At 44.3% G+C, this 24,654-nt stretch overlaps 1 protein-coding gene across 2 annotated transcripts in view; it reads left to right on the top strand.

The window, feature by feature from the left end:
• Positions 1–24,654, top strand: part of LOC138246188 (serine/threonine-protein kinase SBK1-like) — a 62,647-nt gene that overhangs the window by 24,212 nt on the left and 13,781 nt on the right. For both annotated transcript variants that reach the window (XM_069200516.1, XM_069200517.1), the window contains exon 2: positions 13,013–13,208. In XM_069200516.1, the coding sequence (XP_069056617.1) occupies positions 13,043–13,208 (166 nt within the window). In that variant the 5' untranslated portion in view covers positions 13,013–13,042. The remainder of the gene's footprint in view (positions 1–13,012; positions 13,209–24,654) is intronic.

Below are 24,654 nucleotides of genomic sequence, written 5' to 3'. Positions count from 1 at the left end.
GGAGCCAGGTACTATCTAATTTAGGGACTGTGTAATGCAAAGGAGTAAAAAATCCTACTGAGTAAAGATAAGCAATCTGTTGTGCTACAATCACATCTTCTCATGTAGGAAGCCTTGTAGCACATGTTCATCAAATCATGTAATATATCCACGTGCATGTCATATGTACTTCTCATTGCATGCATGCAAGGTGAAATGAAAGCCCCAATATGGGAATTGGACTGAATGTATACAGGGGGATAGAATAATTTCCCACGTGTGCAGGGAAATGGCCTGTGCTCTCACAAAGCTCGTTTGGGACCTAGACATCCTGGCAGAGCTTTGAGATATGGTGGTGGAACACAAACCATAAACTTTTGTTGAGTTCATTTGAGGAAAAGCACGAGTCAGGCAAAGCGGGACATGAGCAACATTACAGAGGTTATGCAAACATATCAGGATTTTCGAACCTACTGATGACCACGGTTTATTTTTATTACAGTGGGACTAGTAGCAAAAGGCTGTGGTCCGGAGGTAACAAACATACCTCTCTTGTTCTATAAGCAAACTCCATATTTTTAAGAGGAACCTAGGGGTATTGCAAAAGGGGCTACCAATTGTCATTCAGTGTTCAAATATTATTTCTGCCCTCGCCTCCACTTCATCCGTAAACAACAATACCCGCACCATTTGTCGCTTGTTATAGTAAGTGGAGCGGCAAATACGGTTTTGGTACTGCAAAAAAAAGTAGTTGAAATAGAGGATAAAGAAGGATCCCCCAGCGAGGGCATTTAATAAATTTGCCAGCTTGTAAATGTCATCATGTTTTGCAGCATTGAAACCGCGAACATTTGTAGGTCGTTACTTTGAATGATAAAATAGCCAGGCGACCAGCAACAGCTTGTAACGTTGCCTCATGCCAACCAAGAGAATCCTCAGAATTAGCAACGCACTTGACGGTTCAGCTGTTTCAGGGTCCTTGTCGATGCTAAGCGGATTTAGCATCACGCACTATCAAAACACACATTTGGACAGAGCCCATGCGCGGAAGGGAATGCTGACCACAAGGATTTGCAGCATATGATGAATATTTCACACAGAATCTGCTTTATGCGTCAAGAATGCTGACCTCATCTGTTCCTGACATTAGGTAATGGGAATATTTGCTCCTGATCCACGCAACGGACTGTAGTCAACTGATGTCATGATGCAAATGGTCCTTGTGCTTTGTTCTCAGTGTTGGGAACCTCTGAAGCAACTGAACTTGAAGGGTCTTTGAAGAAGTCCGTGCTGCAGCTGTCTGTGTTTACACTAGTCTGTCATTCCCAGCATTGGGTACTAATATACATGATGCACAAATGTACTACAAATCTACAGGGCAAGAAGACTCGTTATGTTCTGTATGCACTTGGTGCGATGTGGGTGTCTAGCAGCAGGAGCTACTTATACCTTTAGATCACAAAGGACGTAGAATAAAGGTAGGTAGGAGCTTGTCCCTTACGTCACTGTGCCACTATTGTAACAAGAGATCTGTGCATTTTACACGTTTGTACATATAGGACATAAGAAAGTCATGAGAAATGTGGTGAAAGATCATGCGTCATACAGGGTATGTTATTTGTTGAGGAGGAGTATGGTGACCTCCTTGCAACAAGGTGAATTCTGGACAGTGATAGTAAAATTCAGGATCAAGGATCAAAAGTTAGGACAAAAATTCAGGACAAAAGGTCAGTTTTACAGACACATCTGAGGAGGGTGCACGATTATAAAAATGTCAGCTTACAGAAGGACAACTAAAAATAGATTTCTGTTCTTCAGTTGTATTACACATTGGAGTACTAAGCAAACATTCACATATAGCTGGACATACTTAATGATGAAAAAAACTAGCAAACACACTCCAAGCAGAATTTGACAGCTGACCCTAAATAATAGTTCTACAAGCAACGCTGCATAACTGAATGGAGACTTAGAGTTCACACGATGTTGCACTACTAGAGAGCATAAAACTGAGACAGAAATGATGGTGAGAAAGGAGGAGAGAAGGAAATAGAAGGATATATACAGAGATGGAGAGACAGAGCATTTCAACAGTAAGAGTGAACAGTGGGAGAAGGGGAAAGCAAGTGAGGGCTGGCCAGCTGAGAGAGCGAAAGAGCAAGTGGTAAAAGAGAAAATAATAAGATGGGGCAGAGAAAGGAGTGAAAAAGAGACACAGAAATATGCTGAGGTTGACAGAGAGAAGGCTGAAAAGAGAAAAAAAGGTAGAGGGGCATATAAAAGGCAAGGTAGAGGCAACAGAGAAAACCATGTGGGGTGAGAAAGAGACAGAGACAATGGCAAGTTAGGGTAGAGGAGGGAACAGATAGAGAAAAGGGAAAAGAGAAAGAAAGAGGTTGAATAGGGAGTGAGCAGAGAGATTATGTGGTTGTTCACTTGGTAACTTACATGTCAGAGCTTTCACTCCCAATATTAGACTTTGCTAGGGGAGCAGAGAGGGATAGTGCACATGTTGCTGTTATATATGCAGAACTCTGCTTGAGGGCCCTGCACAGAGGTCAAAGTACCTACTGGGAACAACATTTCAAAGCATTCTTAAGTTTACCAAAACATACCTGGTTACAAAACAACTGCTCCTCAATGGTTAACCCTGAGCTTGAGTTGCCTCAAGCTGAAAAGGAAAGAGAGGGTCTTCTGTGCTGGGAAGTGAGAGGAGGGACAGACAGTTAAAGAAGAAACAAACCTTCCCTTGAGGGTGCCTGTTACCTGAAAAAATGTAAATGTACAGGTTAATCAGCCAGACTAAAAGCTGCTGGGGTACCTGCCTTGTACGGTGTGAAGTACATTTGTAAGTAGAGCTTACCAGACAGTTCAAGAATCTACAGGGGGATTACAGCCTGCCATTGCTTACCTTTGGTTGTCTCATTTGCTTGCTTCTTATTCAATGCTTTCCTTGTCCCATCTTGTCCATCTTTTGGCAATCCATTGGTTGAAGAATAGCCTGCAAACTACTTCTCTCGTTAGCTGGCTTCTGCTCACCCATTGATCACTTTTAGGGAAGCTTTTTTTCCTTTTGGGTTGAGCATTCCATAAAAATGCATGTGTTTTCAGCTCTCTCCTTCTCACCTCTGTATGCTCACCTCAAATGCCCACTGCTGTGCTCTGTTTCTCTCTTGTGTACTTGTCACCCACCCTCCTCACCTTCAGTGCTAGTCTTGCCCTCAAGTGCTTCTTGATCCGGTGTGTGATGCCTGTCACACACAAGGCTGCTTGTGTGGGTGCTTCCTGCTTTCTTGTTTGCTTCTCCTCCTGCATACTGTGTTCTTCTCTCTCCCAGACCCCTGTACTGTGTTTTTCACTCCTTGTGTGCATCTCCCCAAGCTCCCAGTGTTGCTCACTCTTATATGCGATACTTCCACTTCCATTTCCTCACTCTCATTCTCTCTTCCATTTCCACAATCACTTGCAATCCTTTTGTAGGCACCCTAAAAAGTGGCCCACATTTGCAGATTGCAACCTTTTGTGAAGCATTGCTTGGATAGAAACAGGTGATACATTTGGGGGAACTTTGTGATAAATAAAGTCTTGTTAAACCTGTAGACCAGTAATATTGGATAGGACCGAACATTCTATTTTACACTGAATCTCATCTGCTGGCCTTCTGACTCTCATCTGTGGGACCATGAATCTCACTTTGCCCTTGCTCACCCTCAAATAATCCCTGTGTCTTCTCTCTGTTCTTAGGTCCTGTAGCTCTTGCTCATTCATGGGAATCCCTGCTTTCAAGTGACCTAAATGTCCCTGAGGGTGATGTTCATCTTTAGGTTTGGACTCTATTCACTTTGAAGGACCTATGACAGTGAGGCTCTTGCTCATCGTCAATTAGTTCTAAAACTATCCACTCATCCTCAGGACCCCAGGTTCATCTCCACCCACTAGTCCTCTGAGGCTTCTGATCAGAGACTCATCCCTGAGGCTCCTGCTCACATAAAGACTCCAAGAGGCTTTTGCTCACATTTAGGTATCCTTGCAATCCTGCTCTCTCCCTTGTGTCTTGGAATCCTGCTTAGCACTAGTTCCTCAGATATCTCTGTTAACCATTAGGCTTTGTATCTCTTCCTCGCTCTTACCTAGAAACTCTTGTGTACCCTCAGCTCAGTGAAGACCATGCCCATCATGAGATTTCCTGATGCATTTAGCTCCCAGCTCTCCCTGTGCTTTACACACACAAACGCCTTGATGTTCCCACTCACCATTAGATGACCAAAACTCCTGTTGACCTTTAAACCCCACAGGCTCACTCTGAGGTTCCCAGCTAATCCCATGCACAGTGTAAGCCCTCAGGGCTCTAGCCTACGCTCTGGCCTCATAACTGTATCCTCAATCTTAGCTCCCAGATGCTCCTGCAAACCCCTTTTAGCCAAAAGGCTCCTCCTCACCATGCTTAACCTCAAGTCCTGTAATATCCCTAAATGTAAGTTTCTGCTATATCCTAGAAAAGTAAAAGGATCATCACTATTTTAACAAAATTGGTCTGTGTTTTGAAAAAAACAAAAACACAAATGCAATACGTGCATGAAGTGGCATTATGCATTTCAATTCGAGCTTTGTTTTACAGTGTTATGGGTCTCTCTAGTGTCTGAAAACGGAATAGCCCACACAATATCGCATCACATTCTATTTGTGTTATACAGCAAAGGCTGGGTCATAGTGCTTTTCTACATGTCTTACAGCCATGCTGAACAGCAGCCGTGCTACCATTCAGCATGGCTAAAAGATAGTGACACTGAAAGGTCGCTGAGCCCTTTTGGCTGTGCCATTGCTTGTTGGATGTGGGCTCCCGTGGTGAGAACAGGAAGCTATGTCAATGTAGATATTATGTAGGCTAACTTCCCAAGAATCGTTAATGTGACGGCTTATTGAAGGGATGTGAAGTATAAAATAAAGTTTGTTACAGAAGGTTTTATTTAATTTAACCATAAGTATAAGGATGTTGTTTGTTAATGCTCAAAGCATGTATTTTCACGAAACAAAGTCTGAACTGAAGGGATCAACAGTCTAAGCCCTTCAAATAAGGCGGCTCTTTCCACACTGACTTTAGCAATGTCTTTCACTCGGGCTAGCCGTCGCGCGAGAGATAAAACTGCCCTCCGTGTCACTTCGCGAAGTTTTTCTGAACTCTGTGCCCCAGGCGTGGAGTGGAATTCTTCACCCAAACCTAGTTTCCTCAAGTGCAATGCAGGTAAATACATTGGGATATACACACATATATGTAAATTAAAGATGTTTGGAGCCTTTAATATTCAGAGAAGGGTAGTGTATATGAGTAGTAAGATGCTTTTAGTGTTCATGGATGCAAACCGTATAGGACTAGTCAGGATTTCGCAGCAGTGGTGGGTAGTGCATAGGGACTGTGAGGATATTTTAGGGTTCAGAGATGGGTAGTGTACAGGGATAGTAGGGATTTTTAGGATTCGGCTGTGTAGAGTATTAGAGTATTGCAAAAGATTAGAAACATGGACACATTTCCTAAAATAAAGAGAACTTCAACCAAAGAGTTTACAGTGTTCTGCTGTCGGCTCATGCTTTTGCGCGAAAGTTCAATATACAGAGTTGAAGAAGTACAAAAATGAATCTGAAATGGAGGCCGGCTAATGATTAAAAAAACAGACAATACAGAAATTGCTCTTTCAATAAATTAATTCTTTCTAGTCTGCCTCCCCCGTCTGTCACTCTCGCACATATCCGTCCTTGCCCAAACAGTGTGCTGAGAGGCATGAACATCTCCATTAGAGCCACATTCTGGGGTCCGCAACACAGCCAGGCCTGTTATCAGCAGAGCGCAGGCCTCTCCGGTTACAGGCAGCGCCAGCCGGCCCGCAATAGATCTTTCGTCCCGCGGGTCATCAGCACGTAGGACCGGTGTCCCGCCCGCAGTCCTCCTGGGGCCGAGCGGTGCTCTCTGTTCTAAGGTCGAAGGTCGCCACCTTCTGTCGACCTCGCGGCTTATAATTAGTTCCCTTCTGGGTTCAACTAGAGCTTTCGAAAAAGAGAAGTCGTGGGAGCTCCTCCACCTTGAGTTTCCAAAAGAAATCATAACTTGAGCATGAGTACAATTTAAAGCCAATTCAAAGCACTGAATGTAAGCATCACAGTCCTCTCTTATAGGAAGCAATGGACTAATGTTATTCTAGGAGACAGGATCTATCATTAGTACAAGAAAGCCTAATAAAACCTAACTGTTAACACCTTAATATATGTAGATATTTTGGTACCTGATGTTGGCAGTTAAGTTTACCACTTGTAGCTCGATCAGGAAGACTAAATCTGTCTTCCATTTAGTGTTAGGGTTAAGTATAAGGTGCTAGTAACACTTGGACAATTGCTCTAAGCCTAGGATATTGCAGGGCGGAGGGAATCCATGTTGGGCTCTGACCATCAGACACAAATGGAAGGTGTTTCCAAGGACAAAGGCCTAACGAAATGAGGCAGGTACAATTATTAAGCTAATAATTAGGATAGTATTCATTAATCATTAGGATATTATTCAGGACAACCAGACGCTGGCCTGGGCCAGTTAGGGTCAAGAGGCCCCAATAAAGGCTGGGGTGCACTTATTATGGGCAACTAGGCCAAATATCTGGAGCCTTGTGAGTACCACAAATTGGGAGATGCAAAGGTCTGATAACGTGGGATTGTTTGTGAAGTAGGGTATAATTCCCAGATTGTTACATTTCATCCACTGAATTTATAGAATAGATGCTTGGGAATTTCTCATCTGGTCTCTGGTGAGGTTTCGGAAGGAGTTCTTGGGTGCTTTGCTGTCTATGTGTGGGAGTTTTAAAAATTCCACGCATGTGCGATAACAGCAGGGCATGATAGCAGAGGTTTAACAGGGTTCAGGACTAGTTCTAGTCTAGCCTTGAGAAGACTGACAGCCCATACCTCCAGTATCAAGGATTCACTTGTGTTTTTGTGAAACGTTTTTTTACAGGAAAGCAGCCCCAGACAATTACACTGCATCCTGTAAGTACGAATTCTAACTACTATCCTCTGTAGTGTAGGCCTAATGACAAGTGTCAAAAGTTTATTGTCATCATTCATCTGTCAATATTCATTCTTTTAGTGGTGATCCATATTCCATTGGCTGTCAAACTAATGTTTGCAAGCACCTCTAGCATGAAAAATAAACACAAATGGAAACTCTCTTGCCAGCCGTCAGTAGACATAACGTGGCTCAAGGGCCAGTAGGCTTCTCCTCAAGATGCTGTAATTGTATCTCAAAATGACAAATATGGTACCACCAGCTTGACTCTAACATTAATCCCACCAAAACGGAGATTATCATTGACAACTATCCCTAGAAAGACATAAAGGGGGTCATTCTGACCCCGGCGGTCTGAGACCGCCGGGGCCAGGGTCGGCGGGAGCACCGCCGACAGACCGGCGGTGCCCCGCAGGGCATTCTGACCGCGGCGGTTCGGCCGCGGTCAGATGCGGGAAACCGGCGGTCTCCCGCCGGTTTCCCGCCGGTTTCCCGCTGCCCTGCAGAATCCTCCATGGCGGCGGAGCGCGCTCCGCCGCCATGGGGATTCTGACACCCCCTACCGCCATCCTGTTCCTGGCGGGACTCCCGCCAGGAACAGGATGGCGGTAGGGGGTGCCGCGGGGCCCCTGGGGGCCCCTGCAGTGCCCATGCCAATGGCATGGGCACTGCAGGGGCCCCCGTAAGAGGGCCCCACAAAGTATTTCAGTGTCTGCTATGCAGACACTGAAATACGCGACGGGTGCCACTGCACCCGTCGCACCTTCCCACTACGCCGGCTCAATTCTGAGCCGGCGTCCTTGTGGGAAGGCTGATTTGCCCTGGGCTGGCGGGCGGCCTTTTGGCGGCCGCCCGCCAGCCCAGGGCAAATCCCAAAATACCCTCAGCGGTCTTTCGACCGCGGAGCGGTATTTTGGTGGGGGAACTTCGGCCGGCGGCCTCCGCCGCCCGCCGAAGTTAGAATCACCCCCAAAGTATCAGTATCAGTCAACTCCTTCTTACTCATGAAAGTCCACTACATCATATAGACATACCAAATGCTTGTATTCAGACTATTATAAGAATTCACGTTTTTAGTTACTTAGTACACACCTCAACCAATAAAATCAGTCCTTGTCAGGGTGAAGCCTTAAAGTTACTAAATTAACCTGAGCTCTACTCCCTGGTAGCCAAGACACAGAACAGACAGGCTTAACCTAGGGACAATGTGCAAAGTACTTATGCAGTACTGAAACATTAGTACAGTCTAAATGCAAAACAATGAAACTCCCAAAATGAATTGAAAAAATAGAGTAAAATGTAATAAAAACAGTTACAGTAAAATGACAAACATCCAAAAAGGGGGACCCAGTGATATGAATTTTTAAGTTTTATCTAGAAATAGTGCCAAAAAGCACAAAGTCCTAATGATAGTCAAGGGTCACAGTAGAACAGACCTTATGCACAATTTGAAGCTGAGTGCAATGGAGGTACACCAACCAGGTTTGTCATGGTCAATGATTTTACCTTAAGATTTTAGCCCTTCAGGTCCACATCCACCATAGGTGTACACTTCTAAAGCCCCCAGGACTTCAGAGGAGGTGCTTACATACTCACTGGGGCACAGACAGAGGCTCACGGAAGGGTCCATTCCAAGTCCACTAGAAAGTTGCGGGAAAGGGCCTCTTGTAGCTTGTTGTGTTCCTGTATCTTTAAAAGGAGGGCAGCCTCATCAGCCTTAGAGTCTACTTCATAGTCCTGGGTACAAGATGGGGAGCAGGCCCAGTTTACTAGGCTCTACTCGGGTCCCAGAGAACAGGTTCAGTCATCTTCTGATCTTCCACAGATCCAGGAGTTTTCTGACGTAGGTGCCTGTTAATACCTCGCACAAACTAGTGTGTAGAAATGATCCCTAGGAACACCCTAACCAATGGGATAAAGGTTCATGGGTCAAACCCTACCTACTTTAGGCATTTTGAAAATGGCAGAAGCCTTCAGTCACACTAAACTTGCGCTCTTAGGACTGACAGTGTGTGGGGGAGTGTACTATGGTCATCCCCAGTATCCTCCCTCATCTAACTACTAAATCCAGTTTTAGGCAGTCCCTGTACCCCCCAAAAACTCAGAGACAAGAGTCTGGCAGGACAAAGGGGAAATTTCAGCAACCAGACAATGGCAAAATACAAATTGTTTTGGGATTCTGTTTCCTTGCATTGAAGTGTGTCCACATGTCATATGAAAAAATACAGCAAACCTGTCACGCAGGTTGTCCCACACCAGTAGGATCTGACAATGTTATGCCAACAAGAGGACCTCTATAATGGAAGTGGGTCTGGTTGGGGGGGATAGGGTGGTGCAGGCCTGGGAGTTAGCTACATCTGCTTGTGACAGGGTAGCCCTATTTGAAGTTAATCAATTCCTTCAGCAAAGACCAGAAGACCTCCGGACAAGGGTATAGAAAAAACCTCCCCACACCCAGGGAATTTTGTCCCTGTCCTGGGGTGACGTATAAAAATATAAAAGGAGGGTTTTAGACTTGTCAACAGGGATTGTTTTAGAAGGTTGGATTTTCAGGTTACCAGGCTACTGGAGACAGGTGGCCAGCAGTCATGTTTGGATTGTCACTGCAGTGGGTGGCCCATCAGAAAAGAGGAGCACAAGCACTTTACAACTGGTTAGCAGGGGTAAAGTGCACAGAGTTCTAGAGCCAGCAAAACAGACAAGGCAAATATTGGGGGTTGTACCACACAAAAGATGGCAATTTCCATCAAATAGGTTAGGTGCAAATAGGATCAATTTCGACCTCCCATAGAAACTTTTATCATATCTACATGAGCAATGTCTCACTGTAGCAGCTCCTCCCTAATATTCAAAATGTTGACTATGTCTCTGTGGCTCATCTCAGCTGAATTTGGCACACTGTGCTTCCTATAGTACAGCCGTTTATATTGAAATGTCGGTATTGAGGATACTGGCGGTCATTCCTACCTTGGCGGGCGGCGGGCGCCGCCCGCCTGGCGGGAACCGCCAGAAGACCGTACCGCGGTCAAAAGACCGCGGCGGTCATTCTGTCTTTCCCGCTGGGCTGGCGGGCGACCGCCAAAAGGCCACCCGCCCGCCCAGCGGGAAAGCACCAGCAACGAGGAAGCCGGCTCCGAATGGAGCCGGCGGAGTTGCTGGTGTGCGACGGGTGCAGTTGCACCCGTCGCGATTTTCAGTGTCTGCCAAGCAGACACTGAAAATCAATGTGGGGCCCTGTTAGGGGGCCCCTGCAGTGCCCATGCCAGTGGCATGGGCACTGCAGGGGCCCCCAGGGGCCCCACGACACCCGTTCCCGCCAGCCAGGTTCTGGTGATGAAAACCGCCAGAACCAGGCTGGCGGGAAGGGGGTCGGAATCCCCATGGCGGCGCTGCTTGCAGCGCCGCCTTGGAGGATTCACAGGGGCAGCGGGAAGCCGGCGGGAAACCACCGGCTTCCCTTTTCTGACCGCGGCTTTACCGCCGCGGTCAGAATAGCCCCAGAAGCACCGCCAGCCTGTTGGCGGTGCTTCCTCCGTCCCCTACCCTGGCGGTCTCGGACCGCCAGGGTAGGAATGACCCCCACAATGTGATCTACTCAACTTCATCACTCCTCTTAAATAAGAAAGTCCTACAATTCATCCTTCCTTCTGTTTCTCATAATCCATCATGCTGTGCACGTTTAAAATAAAGAAAGCTTGCATGGGTAACAAGACAACCCTTGTAGTAAGGCCATGCTGTTGAATGTGCCCCTATTAAGAATGAATCACAACCTGCTTTTGTTCAAGACTATTTCAAGTACCTGAAATAAATTGATAGAGTGCCTTTTGTTTCAAGCAACTAGGTAGGTTTATGTAAATATGTATGTATGCGGTGTTTCAATAGTGCAAACCTAGCCAAAGAGCAAAGGAGCGCCATAGAGAGTCAACAACAAATATAAAGTAAATGAATGAAAGTAGAGGTAGTTGGTTTGTTAGCTATTAATGCATTGTAATGTAGCATTCTTTAAAGAGGTACATATTCAACTATTTCTTAAATTGGATCAGTTTTGAGGTGGTCCTGGTGGATATGGGGGAGTTGTTCCAGATCCTGGTTGTACAAATGGAAAAGGCACATTTTGTCTTAGTCTGCAATCTGATGTGTCCTGGCTGAAGTTACCATAGATGATGACCTTGTCTGCAAGATAAGCGGGGTGCTGGTCGTGATGGTTTTGTAAATGATGCAGCTGGTTTAGAAAATGCTGCAGGATAACTAGGTAAGCCAATGGAGTTCAAGCAGGATGTGGGCGATGTGATCATATTTCTTTAGGACCTGGATGAGACGTGCTGCGGCATGTAGGATTCCCTGAACAGTGCCAGTGCTGAGGCTTGGAGTGCTTGGAGGCCATGGAGCAGGGTGTAACCACAATCTAGATGCAAGAGTATGAGGACTTGAACAGCGGTTCTGAAGTCACTTCCGGGTAGAAATTGTATCATGTTCTTTAGGAGAGAGATAGAGCTGGCACCAGTTGTTTTTTGGCAATGCATTACTTGAGGGTGAGTTTAGTGTCCAGGGTGAATGCAACTGGGTTGGCATAATTAGAAAATTGGGATTCAAAGGTGTCAAGGTTCATATCATTAAGCCATCATTGTACTGTTTCTTGGTTTTCCTACCAAATAATAGAAATTCTGGCTTGAATGGATTTAGCTTCAGGTAGGTGTTGAACATCCCGTTCTGAGGGAGAGGAGACTTCCAGGCAGAGTTGTGTATCATCTCCAGATTAGTGAATATTGATGCTGTTTTCTGTGAATAGAGAACCAAGTGCCTACATAGCTTCACTGTCAGCTCTTTACCTTGAAAACAAACATTGTCAAAGCCATTAGTTGTGCCATTTCTGAGTTTTATCAAGCTTCATAATGATCACACAGAAACATGCACCATGATGGTGGAAGTGCAAGTTCAGCTCACAGGCAGACACGGTGACCCACAATATGAATGGCAGTTTACTCAATAGTGAGAGGGAATAAGCTGGTTCGTAATGCGAGGTGACAAATATAGGATTAGTGGCAATGGACCCATTGATGACGTGAAAGACAGACTGATCTGTGATGCATGGGGACAGGGAAACCCTTGTTGAGAAGGAACAGGATGATCTACAACAAATTTGGCAATGAGGTTGAAATGTACATTGGGTTTAAGAAATAAAACGAGTTGCTCAGATTCCATATTACGGTCTTTAAAAAAAGACCCATGGTCTTCATTGACTTTATAATTGCTAACTCGATGATAGTGCAGTGTATTGTCAATAGGCAAAAATAACCCTAGGGCTGAGCTCCTTTTGCTGCCGGATGCATATGATTTGTCAATGCTGCAACAATAAATCTTTGCTAATCCAAATGGATTTAAAGTATGGAACACTTGAGTAGTGACAGAGAAGAGATCAGTATCTTTTATCTCAGGAGAATCCAAATTTATGGTCAGTCATTGGAACAGTAACTGGTTGCAATCCTGCCACATTTCTTTAGTGATATTCTCTGGACTATAGAAATATTGGGTCCACTTAAAAAACAGTTTCAAACCTTCCCAAGAGTGAGGAAATAGCTTCTACAGCCAAGAGAAGCATAATTAAAAGGTAAGGATTTAGAGTTTTAAAGACAATTCTGATATCCTTGTGTGACAGTTTGAATATTTGTTCTGTGCACTAGTTGTTTATCTTTTATATCTTTGGATGCCAACAAGAGCAACAGAACCACAGTCGGTGTTAGGGTCCAAGAAATTGACTGTCACATGAGCCCTTTGGTGGTGTTCTTCTTGCTGTATTGGTTTGTGTGTGTCTCAGCCATGCTGATTTGGATAGGGAATCAGAAAGCCACCCACTATTCCCCTTATTTCTGATGTGATGGAAATTGGAAGCCCTGAAATTGGTAAAGGAAAAAGGTACTGTCTGTGTAGCGGAAGCAGGACAGCAAAATGTATTTGATACCATGAATCTTCATCTTCTTTTTCTGCCAGAGGTTTGTAAAAGAGAGATTGAGGTCAGCTATGAATCTTAACGAGATAGATGAGAATGAGGAGATCCTGCAGGAGATGATGGCACTGACGTCCCAGACCATGCCAGTACTGGATCTGAAGCACCATTACCGTGTCATCAAAGAGCTTGGAAGTGGATCTTATGGGCATGTCCTGCAGGTCGAGCATCGATCACGAGGTATGAAGGATTTCAATCCACTAAACTGTTCTTTTCACATGCATAGACATTCTTGATGGCGTGAGATTCAGAATAATTATGAATTAAGTTTTCCATAGAATGGCTCTGCTGACTAATCACAGCAAAATATGGCCCAAATTCAAATTGACTTGACGCTCATTTTGCTCCATTTTTATATCGACCTTCATGATTGTCCTCTGCAGTTTTGGATGCACCTTCCTTATTTACTTTCTACAATCACCTCAGGGCACACTCAACTTAAATTTGTATTATTTGATTTATTCTGTTTAATTTGTTTAAGATTACAGCAAAAATGTCACCTTGCCACCACTTAAGGGCATCTTGTTCCAAGCACCAAATAATTTGCATGTATTTGTTTATTAATACCCTCATTATAAGGGTTATTTTATGTTATATGTTTTATGTCATGTTATGTTATGTTATGCTATGTCATGTTGATTTGTAGATCGCACTCAGGAGGATATTCTGACTCTGAGCAAGTTTGAGTGCAACCAAGCTTAGGCACTGGTGGGACTACTTGAAAAGCCAGATCTTCAGCTTCTTGTGGAATTCAAGGAGTGAGGGGGAGGCTCTAGTGCATAGTGGCAGATCGTTCCATACTTTAGGGGACATGTATCTGAAGACTCGACTGTCAGATCTGGTTTTTGGTATGCGCAAGATATGTGCAAGTGGATGTCAAGATGCGTGGAGGAGTCTGGAAGGTTTGTCAAAGCAGATGCGATTGCTGAGGTATGTTGGGCCAGTGTTACAAAGTGATTCGAAAGTGTGGGTGAGGAGTTTGCATTGTGCTCATTTGAGTATAGGAAGCCAGTGGAGCCCCTTCAGGTGTGGTGTGATGTGAGTGCTGCTGCTAGGTTGAGAGTGATTCTTGCTGCCAAGTTCCAAATGGTCTGCCGCTATCTGATCATTTTTTTGCTGATTTTGGCATTTAGGGTGTTCCTGTTGTCCAGCTTGCTTGTGACCAGGGCACGCATGATGGTTTTCTGGGTGCTGATTGGAAACCATTTGAAAATCTTCCCCAGCATCTTCAGGGTATGGAAGAATGACGCGGTTATGGTGTTGATTAGGGTGGACATGACCAGTTTGCTGTTTTTGACAATATAGAGGCTCCTGGTGTTAGTAGTCCTGGTTCTGTTGGCCACTAGGTGGACCCCCCATTGAAGTGCTCTTCCTGAAGATCAGTAAAGGGTGAGGTATTTGTGGCACTAAGTAATACAATTGTTTTTTGTTTTTTTTGCTGGCTGCAGTAAATACTTCATATTCCAAGTTTCCACTTTGGAAATGGTGAATTGCATGCATTATTAGTACATTTTACATTAAATTTCTCTTGTATTGCAATTCATTGCATATTTATGGATGGAAATTTTAGCAGGTACGACTTTCCACAATCTGCCAGTGTAAAATGTTATGGGTATGCTAATTGACACGTTACATGGAATTCTGACCCCTGTGTGTACTCCTGTTTGCCTGCGAATTGGAGTTTACCCCCAGCTTCTGATCAGAGTGGCTCTGTGTGTTAGTGCGCTTTGAGAAGTGATGTACCCATGGTAAGGGTCACATGAGTAGAATTATGAGTATATAAAGTCCTATTCAATCACCCTTTCTCTGCATGGTAGAATGTCCAATGATGAAGTTATACACATCTAAAAATAATTTTCTCTTTGCCTTCTGGGGCCATAAGTCTATGAATTACCCACCTACAGGTAGGACTCCCTCCCCTTGCACCGCAACTCTCCGGTGGCATTCTGTTGAAAACCTTCCCACAGTTCGCTGCTTCTGCAGCAGTGTTTTGCTTACATCTCTTAAGAAAGACTGATATAACAATGCATGGCAGGAAACAAAATTAGAATAGGAAGCTTTTATACAGTACTGTCCTTTATCCATTCCTGAAAAATCTTTTGGGCACTTAGTACCAGTGCTCTTAAGCTGTCTGTTCATGGTTGTCCTAACTGGGTACTGAGTTTATCTTTTGTCCTGTGCTTCCCCTTCTTCAAAGTCCTCATTAGCATTTACTGGCCATCCTCATTTTAACAAGGTGCATAAAATTCCACAGAGATGTTTGTTAGAAATGTGGTCTCTAGTTGGCGGTCAGTTTGCACCCTGTCCAAGTAAGGGCCCTCACTTTAGTCAGGATAAGTGAGATACCCAGCTCAGATAACCCCTGTTCACCCCCTTGGTGGCTTGACATGAGCAATGAGGTTTATCTCAGAAGCAATGTGTAAAGCCTTTGCACATCACACACAGTAATACAGTACAAACACTACAAAAGGACACCATACCAGTTTTAGAAAAATGGCCAATACGAGAAAAATCCAACATACAGTTATAAAGATATGAATTTTGCAAGAATTAACTTAAAAATACAGTTATAAAGATATGAATTTTGCAAGAATTAACTTAAAAATACAGTTCCTAGAAGTCAATAGCTCTGTCTGGGGATATCACGGCATCGTGAACAACAAATCCAACAGTTTAGGCCGGCCGGGCATTGCAGGGTAGCTACGGTGTCGGTAAGGCCCACAAACAGTACCTTGGAAATGCAGGGCATTGTGATCCTCGCAATGAGATCCAGAGTGCGGCATCACTGGTGTTGAACGCGTCGGTTCTGGAGGTCGGTGCAGGGGTCGTCGGGCCCTTGAAGTCACACGCATTGTAGATCGAACTCCGGGCTGATGACAAAGTCAGGAGCGCTGGCGTCAGGGCTGCGGTGCGAAGCAGGATGTGGCGAAGTGTGGCACCCACAGGTCACAGTGAGGCAGCGGCTCAGTGACGGCATCCTGAAGTGCAACGAGCAATGTCTCCAGGTCACAGTGCAGGCAGTGGTGTTTCAGTTGCTGAAGCGCTGTCTTCGGTAGGCCAACGCATCGGTGCAATGTGGGACGAGCTCCATGAGACACCCACGGGTAGCGGTGCAGATAGGGTGTCTGTTGACAACACTGGAGTCGATGACAGTGGTTTCAGTGGACCAGGGCTACACTGCGGGACAGGACTGTGCTTCATGTGCCTCACGAGCTGTGTCCACAGGCCATGATGCAGGCAGCGGCATCGTTGTCAGTGCGGAGCTGCATTGTCTCAAATGCCAAGGCTGCAGTGTGAGCAAGGCGATGTGGAGTGCAGAGCCCACAGGTCACAGTGCAAGAGCGACTCAGTGACGCATCAGGTGGCGGCGGCGGTGAGACCAGGGTCGCAGTGAGAAGTGGGGAACAGTTCCGTGAGGCATCGTCAGGTCATAGTGCAGGTAATGGTGTAATTGTCGGCATCGCTGTGGTTTTCTTCTGTTGCAGCACAAATTACACTGTTCCCAGTGCGGTAGGCAGATGAAGCTGAAGTCGTTGATATCCCTGAGACTTCCAACAGGAGGCAAGCTCTACTTCAAGCCCTTGGAGAACCTAGACAAGCAGGATTCACAGCAAAGTCTAGTCTTTATCCTCTTTAAGGCAGAAGCAGCAAATGCAGGCCAACCCAGCAAAGCACACACAGCAAAGGGGCAGTACTCCTCTTCCAGCTTTTCAGCTCTTCTCCTTGGCAGAGGTTCCTCTTGATCCAGAAGTGTTCTAAAAGTCTAGGGTTTTGGGGTCCATTACCTATACCCCTTTCTGCCTTTGAAGTTTGCAAAAGTTCACAAGATCCTGCCTTGCCCAGGCCTGGCCGCAGACACACACCAGGGGATTGGAGACTGCATTGTGTGAGGACAGGCAGAGCCCTTTCAGGTTTAAGTGTCAGCTCCTCCCTCCCCACTCTAGTCCAGGAGACTCATCAGGATACTTAGGCTAACCCCCAGCTCCCTTTGTGTCACTGTCTAGAGAAATTTGCAACAGCCCAACTGTCATTCTGATCCGATCGTGGAATACACAAGCAGACAGAGGCACAGAATGGTTTAAGTAAGAAAATGTCCACTTTCTAAAAGTGCCATTTTCAAACTGACAATCTAAAAACCAACTTTACCACAAAGTGTATTTTAAAATTGTGAGTTCAGAGACCCCCAAACTCCATATCTCTATCTGCTTCCAATGGGAAACTGCATTTAAGAGATATTTAAAGGCAGCCCCATGTTAACCTATGAGAGAGATAGGCCTTGTAACATTGAACACCTAATTTGACAGTATTTCACTGTCAGGAAAACACATCTGTAAATGTCCTAAATTTAACATACACCTCACCCTTCCCATGGGGATACCTAGGGCCTACCTTAGGGGTGCCTTACCTGTAGTAAAAGGGAACGTTTGGGCCTGGCAAGTGGGAAATGCATTGACTGATGCAAACATTTGTTGATTCATAAAATATGCACTTGAATGCAAGAGGAAGAGGAGTTACTGCTAGAGGTGCCAACTTTGAAACTGGGGAACCAGATTTGAATCTCTGTGTAAAAATGTTATATTTAAGAATATTTGAATCCAATGCAAGAGGCTTACGTTTCCAGAGGAGACAGGACCCTACGACAAAGCTAAACATTTTATGAGGCTGTACTAGCGAGCCAAACAACTTAGTGAAAGAACAACAGGTAATACCTAGATGACACTGTCAGAAAAAATGCTATTTGTACATGTGTGTGGGCTCTTCAGGCCAACTGGAGTGTGGTCAGATCAATGCTGACTGCTACTGTGAGGTAACAGTGTCTTGCTTACATAACACCACAAATTGCATTGGCTCCTAATAGCTACCCTCTAATAGATTAAAGTACCACAAATATCCGTTTGGCCAGGGAGCTCAAGAAGGGGGATCAAATCTGAAGTGACTGATCCAGAGCAAGAAACTATGGGGCATATTTACAAGAAGTGGTGCAGTGCAGCCGCTGGGCCAAAATTGCCAGCTCTGTGCTGGATCACTTCTAAAATTAAGGGATGCACCGGGCACCAACGCAACCACCCTTGTGTATGGTACAAGAATGACTGCATTGTAGAGGAGATTGTTTTGTGCGGGGAGGGATATCTTCAACAATCTTCAATGGTGATTTGCCCTTTTTATGTGTCCTGCAGAATGCAGAACCAAAAATGAGGAGAAATGAAAGCCCCTGGGGTGATGTTTGATTTTGGCGCTGCCTAAGTTTACGAAATCTTGTAAATCTGGGGCAGCATCAAAATGCAATGGGTGTTGCTGTGGAACACCCAGAGCAACACTCATTGCATGCCCCTTCCACGCAAAGTGGTGCATGTGAAGGGGCTTAACGCCACCTTGTAAATACGGCGCAGTGCACAATGTCACCAGAGTATCACAAAAAGTGACGCTTCAGTGGCGCTAGGGGATTTTAAATATGCCACTATGTGTAAGGATATCCGACAGGCAATACTATTGTGTGAATACGGTTTGAATGAGTGAAGAAGATATAATAATTAAATGAATCAATCCAAACTAGATTGTCAGAAAGTGTAGTTTGTCAATGATTCAAATACTTTCTTCGGGCCAGAAAGGTAGCGTGTCTTGTCCTGTTAATGATCTGAATTTTAAGTGAACTGGTAATATTTTATAATCTGACGGAGGAACAGAGTGTTCAGGATGCCATCTAGTAATGGATGTATTCATACCTCACGACTGGCAGTTACTCGGTGCAACAAACTTGAGTGGACAGTATTGAAAAAATTGTTAGGTGTTGTAATAATTTCCTGGTGGTTGGACAACTTCATATCTGAAGTATGCACTGCATTAGTTGGCACCAGTGGAGACAACGAAACCAAAGTGTTCAAACTTGGAGCAAGATAACAGGTCAGATGATTCTGAGACTAGGGCAGCCACTTTCAGACAAATGATCACACTTAATGGGTCTAGAGGGTTAAGGCGAGATCCCCACTACCACAGCATCATGCCTTCTGTATCACAATATATCCTGCTCTTGGTTTAGTCCAAGGCAGCTGGATTGCAGGTCATGGATCCTGGCGAGGTTACTTTTTAGAACCACCCTCCATACGGCTTTCAGTCAAAAGAATCTTGGACTGAAATTCAAGGTCAGAGGATACTCCTCTGTAGCTTGAGCAATACAGCTCCTGTCCTCTACCAAACAGTTCACAGAACTAGGGCCATCTATCCGTATCTGCATTCTCACAGGTAGCGAACCTGGTTTCCACCAGTGCACTGTAGCATTTCACATCTCAAGCTATGGATTGCTTCAATCCTGAGAAGCTAACAAAGGGTGAATCTCTTATATGCACGGTGAGGCATTGGCCCATTGGCGACTTCAACAACATGGCAGCAAAAGAGAATTTGGTTCTTATGCACAGAATCACCCTCTTGTGTGACAAGCATTGTGACACCACAGAGTGCACTTTTAAGAAGTAGTTGAAGACCCCAAAGTTTGGATGAACAAAATATTTTTCAATGAGAAGTAGGCTGACCCTCTCAGTACAGTAAGTAAAAAGGTCCACGCCCCTTGTAAGGGGACAGTTGCCACCCTCCACTTCAATAAAATAAAATAAAAGCATCTGATGCCATGTGCACTGGGGGAAAAGTAGAGGGTCATCCAGAAAAATTGAAAAGGCACATGAAGGCACAGCTCTCCATGCAGTGCAAAGATTGTGACTAACTACAAATATTTTCAATAAAAATATAATTTAAAGATTAACAGTTTGGATGTCAAAATGCCAGTGTAGCAGGCTGCTGCGTCTACCTCACTAACATATTTTGTGTTCTCCATTTTTGCAGTACTGCTTTTCCCCATACAACAGCTGCAACCCGCATAGCAGGAGATGTTTTGGACGATAACTCCAGGTTGGTTATACCCTGGATATACCATCACAGTATCCAGATTGACCCTGCCAAGGCGACTTCTCCTCTATATAGCTCCCTTTGAACCCTCCCTCTTCTCTTGCCACAGCTAGACAGATGCACATCCTGGAAACGAATCCCCAAAATCAGTTGCGGATGGCGACTCGGCATGGTGGCATGGCGGGGGAGGCCAAACAAATATATATATATATACATATATATTACTTACTTCGTAGCCACGCTGCTAGAGCTTCGCCGCCATTGCACTCCAGGCACAGGCTTCCAGCTTGCCCGGCCCCAATCATGACGCTGCTCAGAGCTCCATGAGCAGCCTTGGAGCCTCTTCAGGCTCTCTCCAACTCAACACCACAGTGCCAGGTTGGAGAGAGCCCTTGTGCTCATGTGTGTTTGGCCGGCCCGAGAAGGCTGGCCAAACAGACATGCGCACTGAGGGGAGTGCTCTGTGCACTCCCCTCCACGCTCGTCACCCCCTATGGCTCCGCCCTTTTAGAAACAAAATTACAATTAACAGCGTTTATTGTTGTTTTGTTTCTAAAGGTTGCAGCTCATGCTGCTGCTGGTGGGGCAGCTCCTAAGCCCTAACGGAGGAGCCACCCCTGCCTAAAATGATGTCCTATTCCAGGACCCACATACCTATGGTCAGTTCTCTCACACTACCCTGTAGACAATTTTATAAATTTCTGTGCTGGGCAACTGCTTAAAATCTCACAGAGAGGAGATGCCAGATGAACTAGCACCATTGCTACCAAATGGTGCATCAAGAAGGCAGAACTGATGGTACTTCACCATCGGATGTCAAGTAGGTCACCATGTTGATGTGGCCCACATAGCATTCATTTTTGTTTTTCAAAAATACAACCCCAAAGTGGTTGATCTTTTCTGGAAGGCAACACCACTCTGTGTATTTTAGAGCAAGTGTTTGTTTTCCCTGCTTGAGTCTTCTATAGGATCCAGCAAAGAAAAAATGCATTTGGAGGAATGGGAGGAATATGGTGCTTGCAAGGTGGTAACCTGGGAGATGGACAAGCCGCTGCACTTGATTCACCTGTTGTCAATCTGTGATTGCAAGTTTGTGGTGCACTCCATTTCAAGCAGTTTTACAGTGGTTCTTCTGTCCTTTCGAAAACCAAAGGGACTCATTAGTGTTATTAACCAGCTTCTCTACATAATACATTCACAGCAAGACTAGCGAAAAATAGTATTTGTGAACACCTTGACTGTTGAATGAGAACCTAATTATTAGGAACCACTCAGACGTCCAACAACTTGGAGACCATATCGTAAGGAAGCCATTCACACATACACAAACATTGAATTGGTGAGACCATGGACTATCGCATTTTCATCCATAGCGAACGATCATCTATTTAAAAAATAGGGCCTGGAAGCAAACAGACACTCTAGATACTAACACCACTTCCTGTGGCCAATCACAAAGAGGAAGGAGAGAAGAAAATCGATAATGCATTCCTAGGTAGGGAACATTAAACACCATGTAACGTGCCAGTCAAGCTCCTCAGGTAGGGGGGAGTAAGCAATTAGAAAGGTATTAAACTATCCCTTCACACATGAACTAGCCCAAGTGTCTATGGATGGAGGATGTGACACCCACCTCCTTTAACTGTATACAGAAGCACAACGACTCAGGTGTAAATACAAGTAAAGTAGTTTTAGAACTATATAAATGTAATCTACAGTGTCTTTGCAAGCATCAACATTGGCCTACAGCCTATTAGCAGAGGACTTGTGATTTTTCTCATATACAGTGCACCGGGGTGCTGTAGCTGGGTAGACATTACTCTAAGTCTGCTCTCACACCAGTATCTGCTAATGAGTTCCAATAGCCTCTTGAATTTCTATTGCACTTGATCCATCCTGTCATGTTCAAGACTTAGACAAGGGGCAGGTGCACAGTCCAGGAATATCTCCCGGCTTCCAGCTGAAACCGATTTAGCAACCTAGACAGAGGAAGTGGCACAATATCGGGGTCACAAAACAAGGGCAGGGGGTAATCTGCTTCTGCATTCCATTCAAGGGAAGCCTATCATTGTCATACATGCTTACTCTTGATTCATTGAAACATTGAAAGAGCTCTGCCTCTTGCCCACAGATATGTTTCATGAAATAAAATATGAATTAAAAAGGGATACACAAGGAGCCATTTTAGAGATAAACATGTGAACTATCTGCTCATTTTAATAATCCTCCAAATCATGATATTAAGGGTTAGGAGAATCAGTGTGCAAGGAGAAGAAAAACTGGACATATTGATCACATTTCCTGTTTACTCCAATCCATCAAAACGATCAATAGCCATCCATCTGGGTGTCATGGTGCTTCACACTGTTTACATATAGAAGAGGCATATTATGAAAAAATACAGAGAGTAAGGAGAGTAAAACCAGCAGTTTAACTCAGATAGAGGGATATTATTACGCTGGGCTACAAGGAGTAATAATTTAAGTAGAACATTGAAAAGAGGCAATAATATGAGTAGAAGAAACAAATGGTGAAACAATTTCAGACCGCTCCAACATGAGATTTTAGAGTGATGCAAAAATCATTTGTAAAGTATCACTAGCAGTCAGTGGAACAATTTCAGTATTGAAATAGAGCAATGACTGGAGTAAAATTAACAATCTACTCCAATAAGATGTCAGCAAGTTATAGCCAAGTGCACTAAAGAGGTAAACAAGCTGCTTGTGTGATATGAGATAACTGGGGTAGAGTATATAATAATACATACATTAATTACACCATGATGCTTAGCATAACTCATAAAGAGTGAGCTCTCCTAAGACACAGTTAGTAGAACACATTAATGGCAGTTACTACAGTGAGCAGGAAGGAAAGGGCTTATGCAGTCACATGAAAATGTTTCTCCCAAAGCATGTTTCTTAGAAAGTAATTGAAGGCATAGAAAGACGTGGATCTCTGGACATATATGCTCACAGACTGTTCCAGGCTATGGACGCATTTCTTGAGGAAGGTCTGCGCAAGGTGCACGTCATCCTCCTTTGAGGGGTACGGAGAGATTTTTGGTTTTCCCATCACGTAACTTGAGAGACTTCTAATACTGTTAACATTTGATCATCTGAACTGGGATATTTTGAAGTGTAAGGATTTGTAAGTGAGGGAAGCAGTTCTCAAAGTGCTTCCTGTGTCAGCCAGAAACCATCTAACAAAAACAAGGACTGGGGTTGATATGTATTTGTTGTTTGTGTTAGTCAGATATCTCAGACATCTCTAAGTAGAGTCAGTCCATTTTGAGGAGAGCTGAGCTATACTTAACGCAAGTAATTAACAATGCTCCACCTGCTGATTTCAGATCCTGTGCTTCAGGTAAATGCTTTCTGTGTTTGAGGTCCTGAGTTATTTATGTTCCTTGATGTTAAGGTTTTCATACAAGAAGAATTAATGCAGGAGGAATCCAGGTGGTTTGGCAGTGGTGATACAATTTGAGCTAATGGAAGTATGTTATATGGTTTTGAGCCAGATACATCTGCAGTTATAACTTTTTGGGAGGGGTTATAGGAAATGAGTCTTCAAGAAATTTAAGTTTGGGTATTTGTGCTCCTTCCATTAGTGTACAGTCTGCAGCACCGGTCTAATCATTTAGTTGATTACAGGAGAGTCTAATTTATTATACATTGTCATTGCGGTACCAGTGTGAAATATATGGCATAGGATTATGATCAGAGAAGGGTTAGCCAATTTGAATCTGATGGGTGTGATTAGTGATAAATGATTCTAACCATTTTGTTACCATTCCACTGATAAACACTGGTTTTTTCAGGATATCTAAATGGGTTTGGTGGTGTTTGGCAGAGCTCTATTAAAGGTGCCATGGGTCCTAATGCTGTGAAGGTTATTGGTCCCCTCTTATCCACTATGTGCTTAGTAAAAGATAACAACAATTGAGATGTATTATACTCAACAGCGTCCATAGCCTCGAGGTGTGTGATGCACACCAGAGGTGCACAAGTCACAGCTACAGCCCTTCTCAAATTCCGCTCAAAATCAAGGAGGATGAGAAGGCAAGGCTCCATCCAAGCACCCAATATTTGGACCAACATCCTTGTATTCAAAAGGCCCATTCCAACCATGCTCTAAATTAGGATTGAACTAAAGATGCATCTCTTTAAAGAACGCTATATGTTGATGCAGTAAGTGTCCAACCCTTCTGAAAAATAATTTAGCTTTCTCTTCAATCAATTGTTGACCGTATTCTTGCCACTTTCTCCATACAGTGCTCCACTGCCTCTTTGCCATCTTTGAGCTAAACTGATATCATTTACATGTATACCTAAATACATACCTACAAAGAGACATTGTTGGAGCAGTGGCATTCCCGTACACCCACCCATGTACTTTGACACAAACCCAGATTTACTAAAGTTAGCAAACCTGGGTTTGTGCTAAATTGTGTGCCTACCTGACCTTGGCATAACGAGGAGAAATATTTGTATTTCTCCCTGTTACTTCCTCTTTGCATGTGTGTTCCATTCTGCAGCACACATAAAAAGAGGAATACACCTCTAAGGATTGTTATTGTGCAGGAAGGCATTCCTTCCTAAACAAAACCAATCCTGACCATAACACAGACATCCCTGAACCATGGTACAAGTGTTCCTGCATTGGCACAAGGCAGCCACAAGTGTGCCAGCACAGAGACAGAGCTGAACAACTCCACTTCTTCGTAAATATG

This window comes from Pleurodeles waltl, chromosome 7, assembly GCF_031143425.1.
Source record: "Pleurodeles waltl isolate 20211129_DDA chromosome 7, aPleWal1.hap1.20221129, whole genome shotgun sequence".
In the NCBI taxonomy this organism is placed as follows: domain Eukaryota; kingdom Metazoa; phylum Chordata; class Amphibia; order Caudata; family Salamandridae; genus Pleurodeles; species Pleurodeles waltl.
Note: the sequence above shows the minus strand (reverse complement) of the source record. Positions and strands in the feature narration are given on the sequence as shown.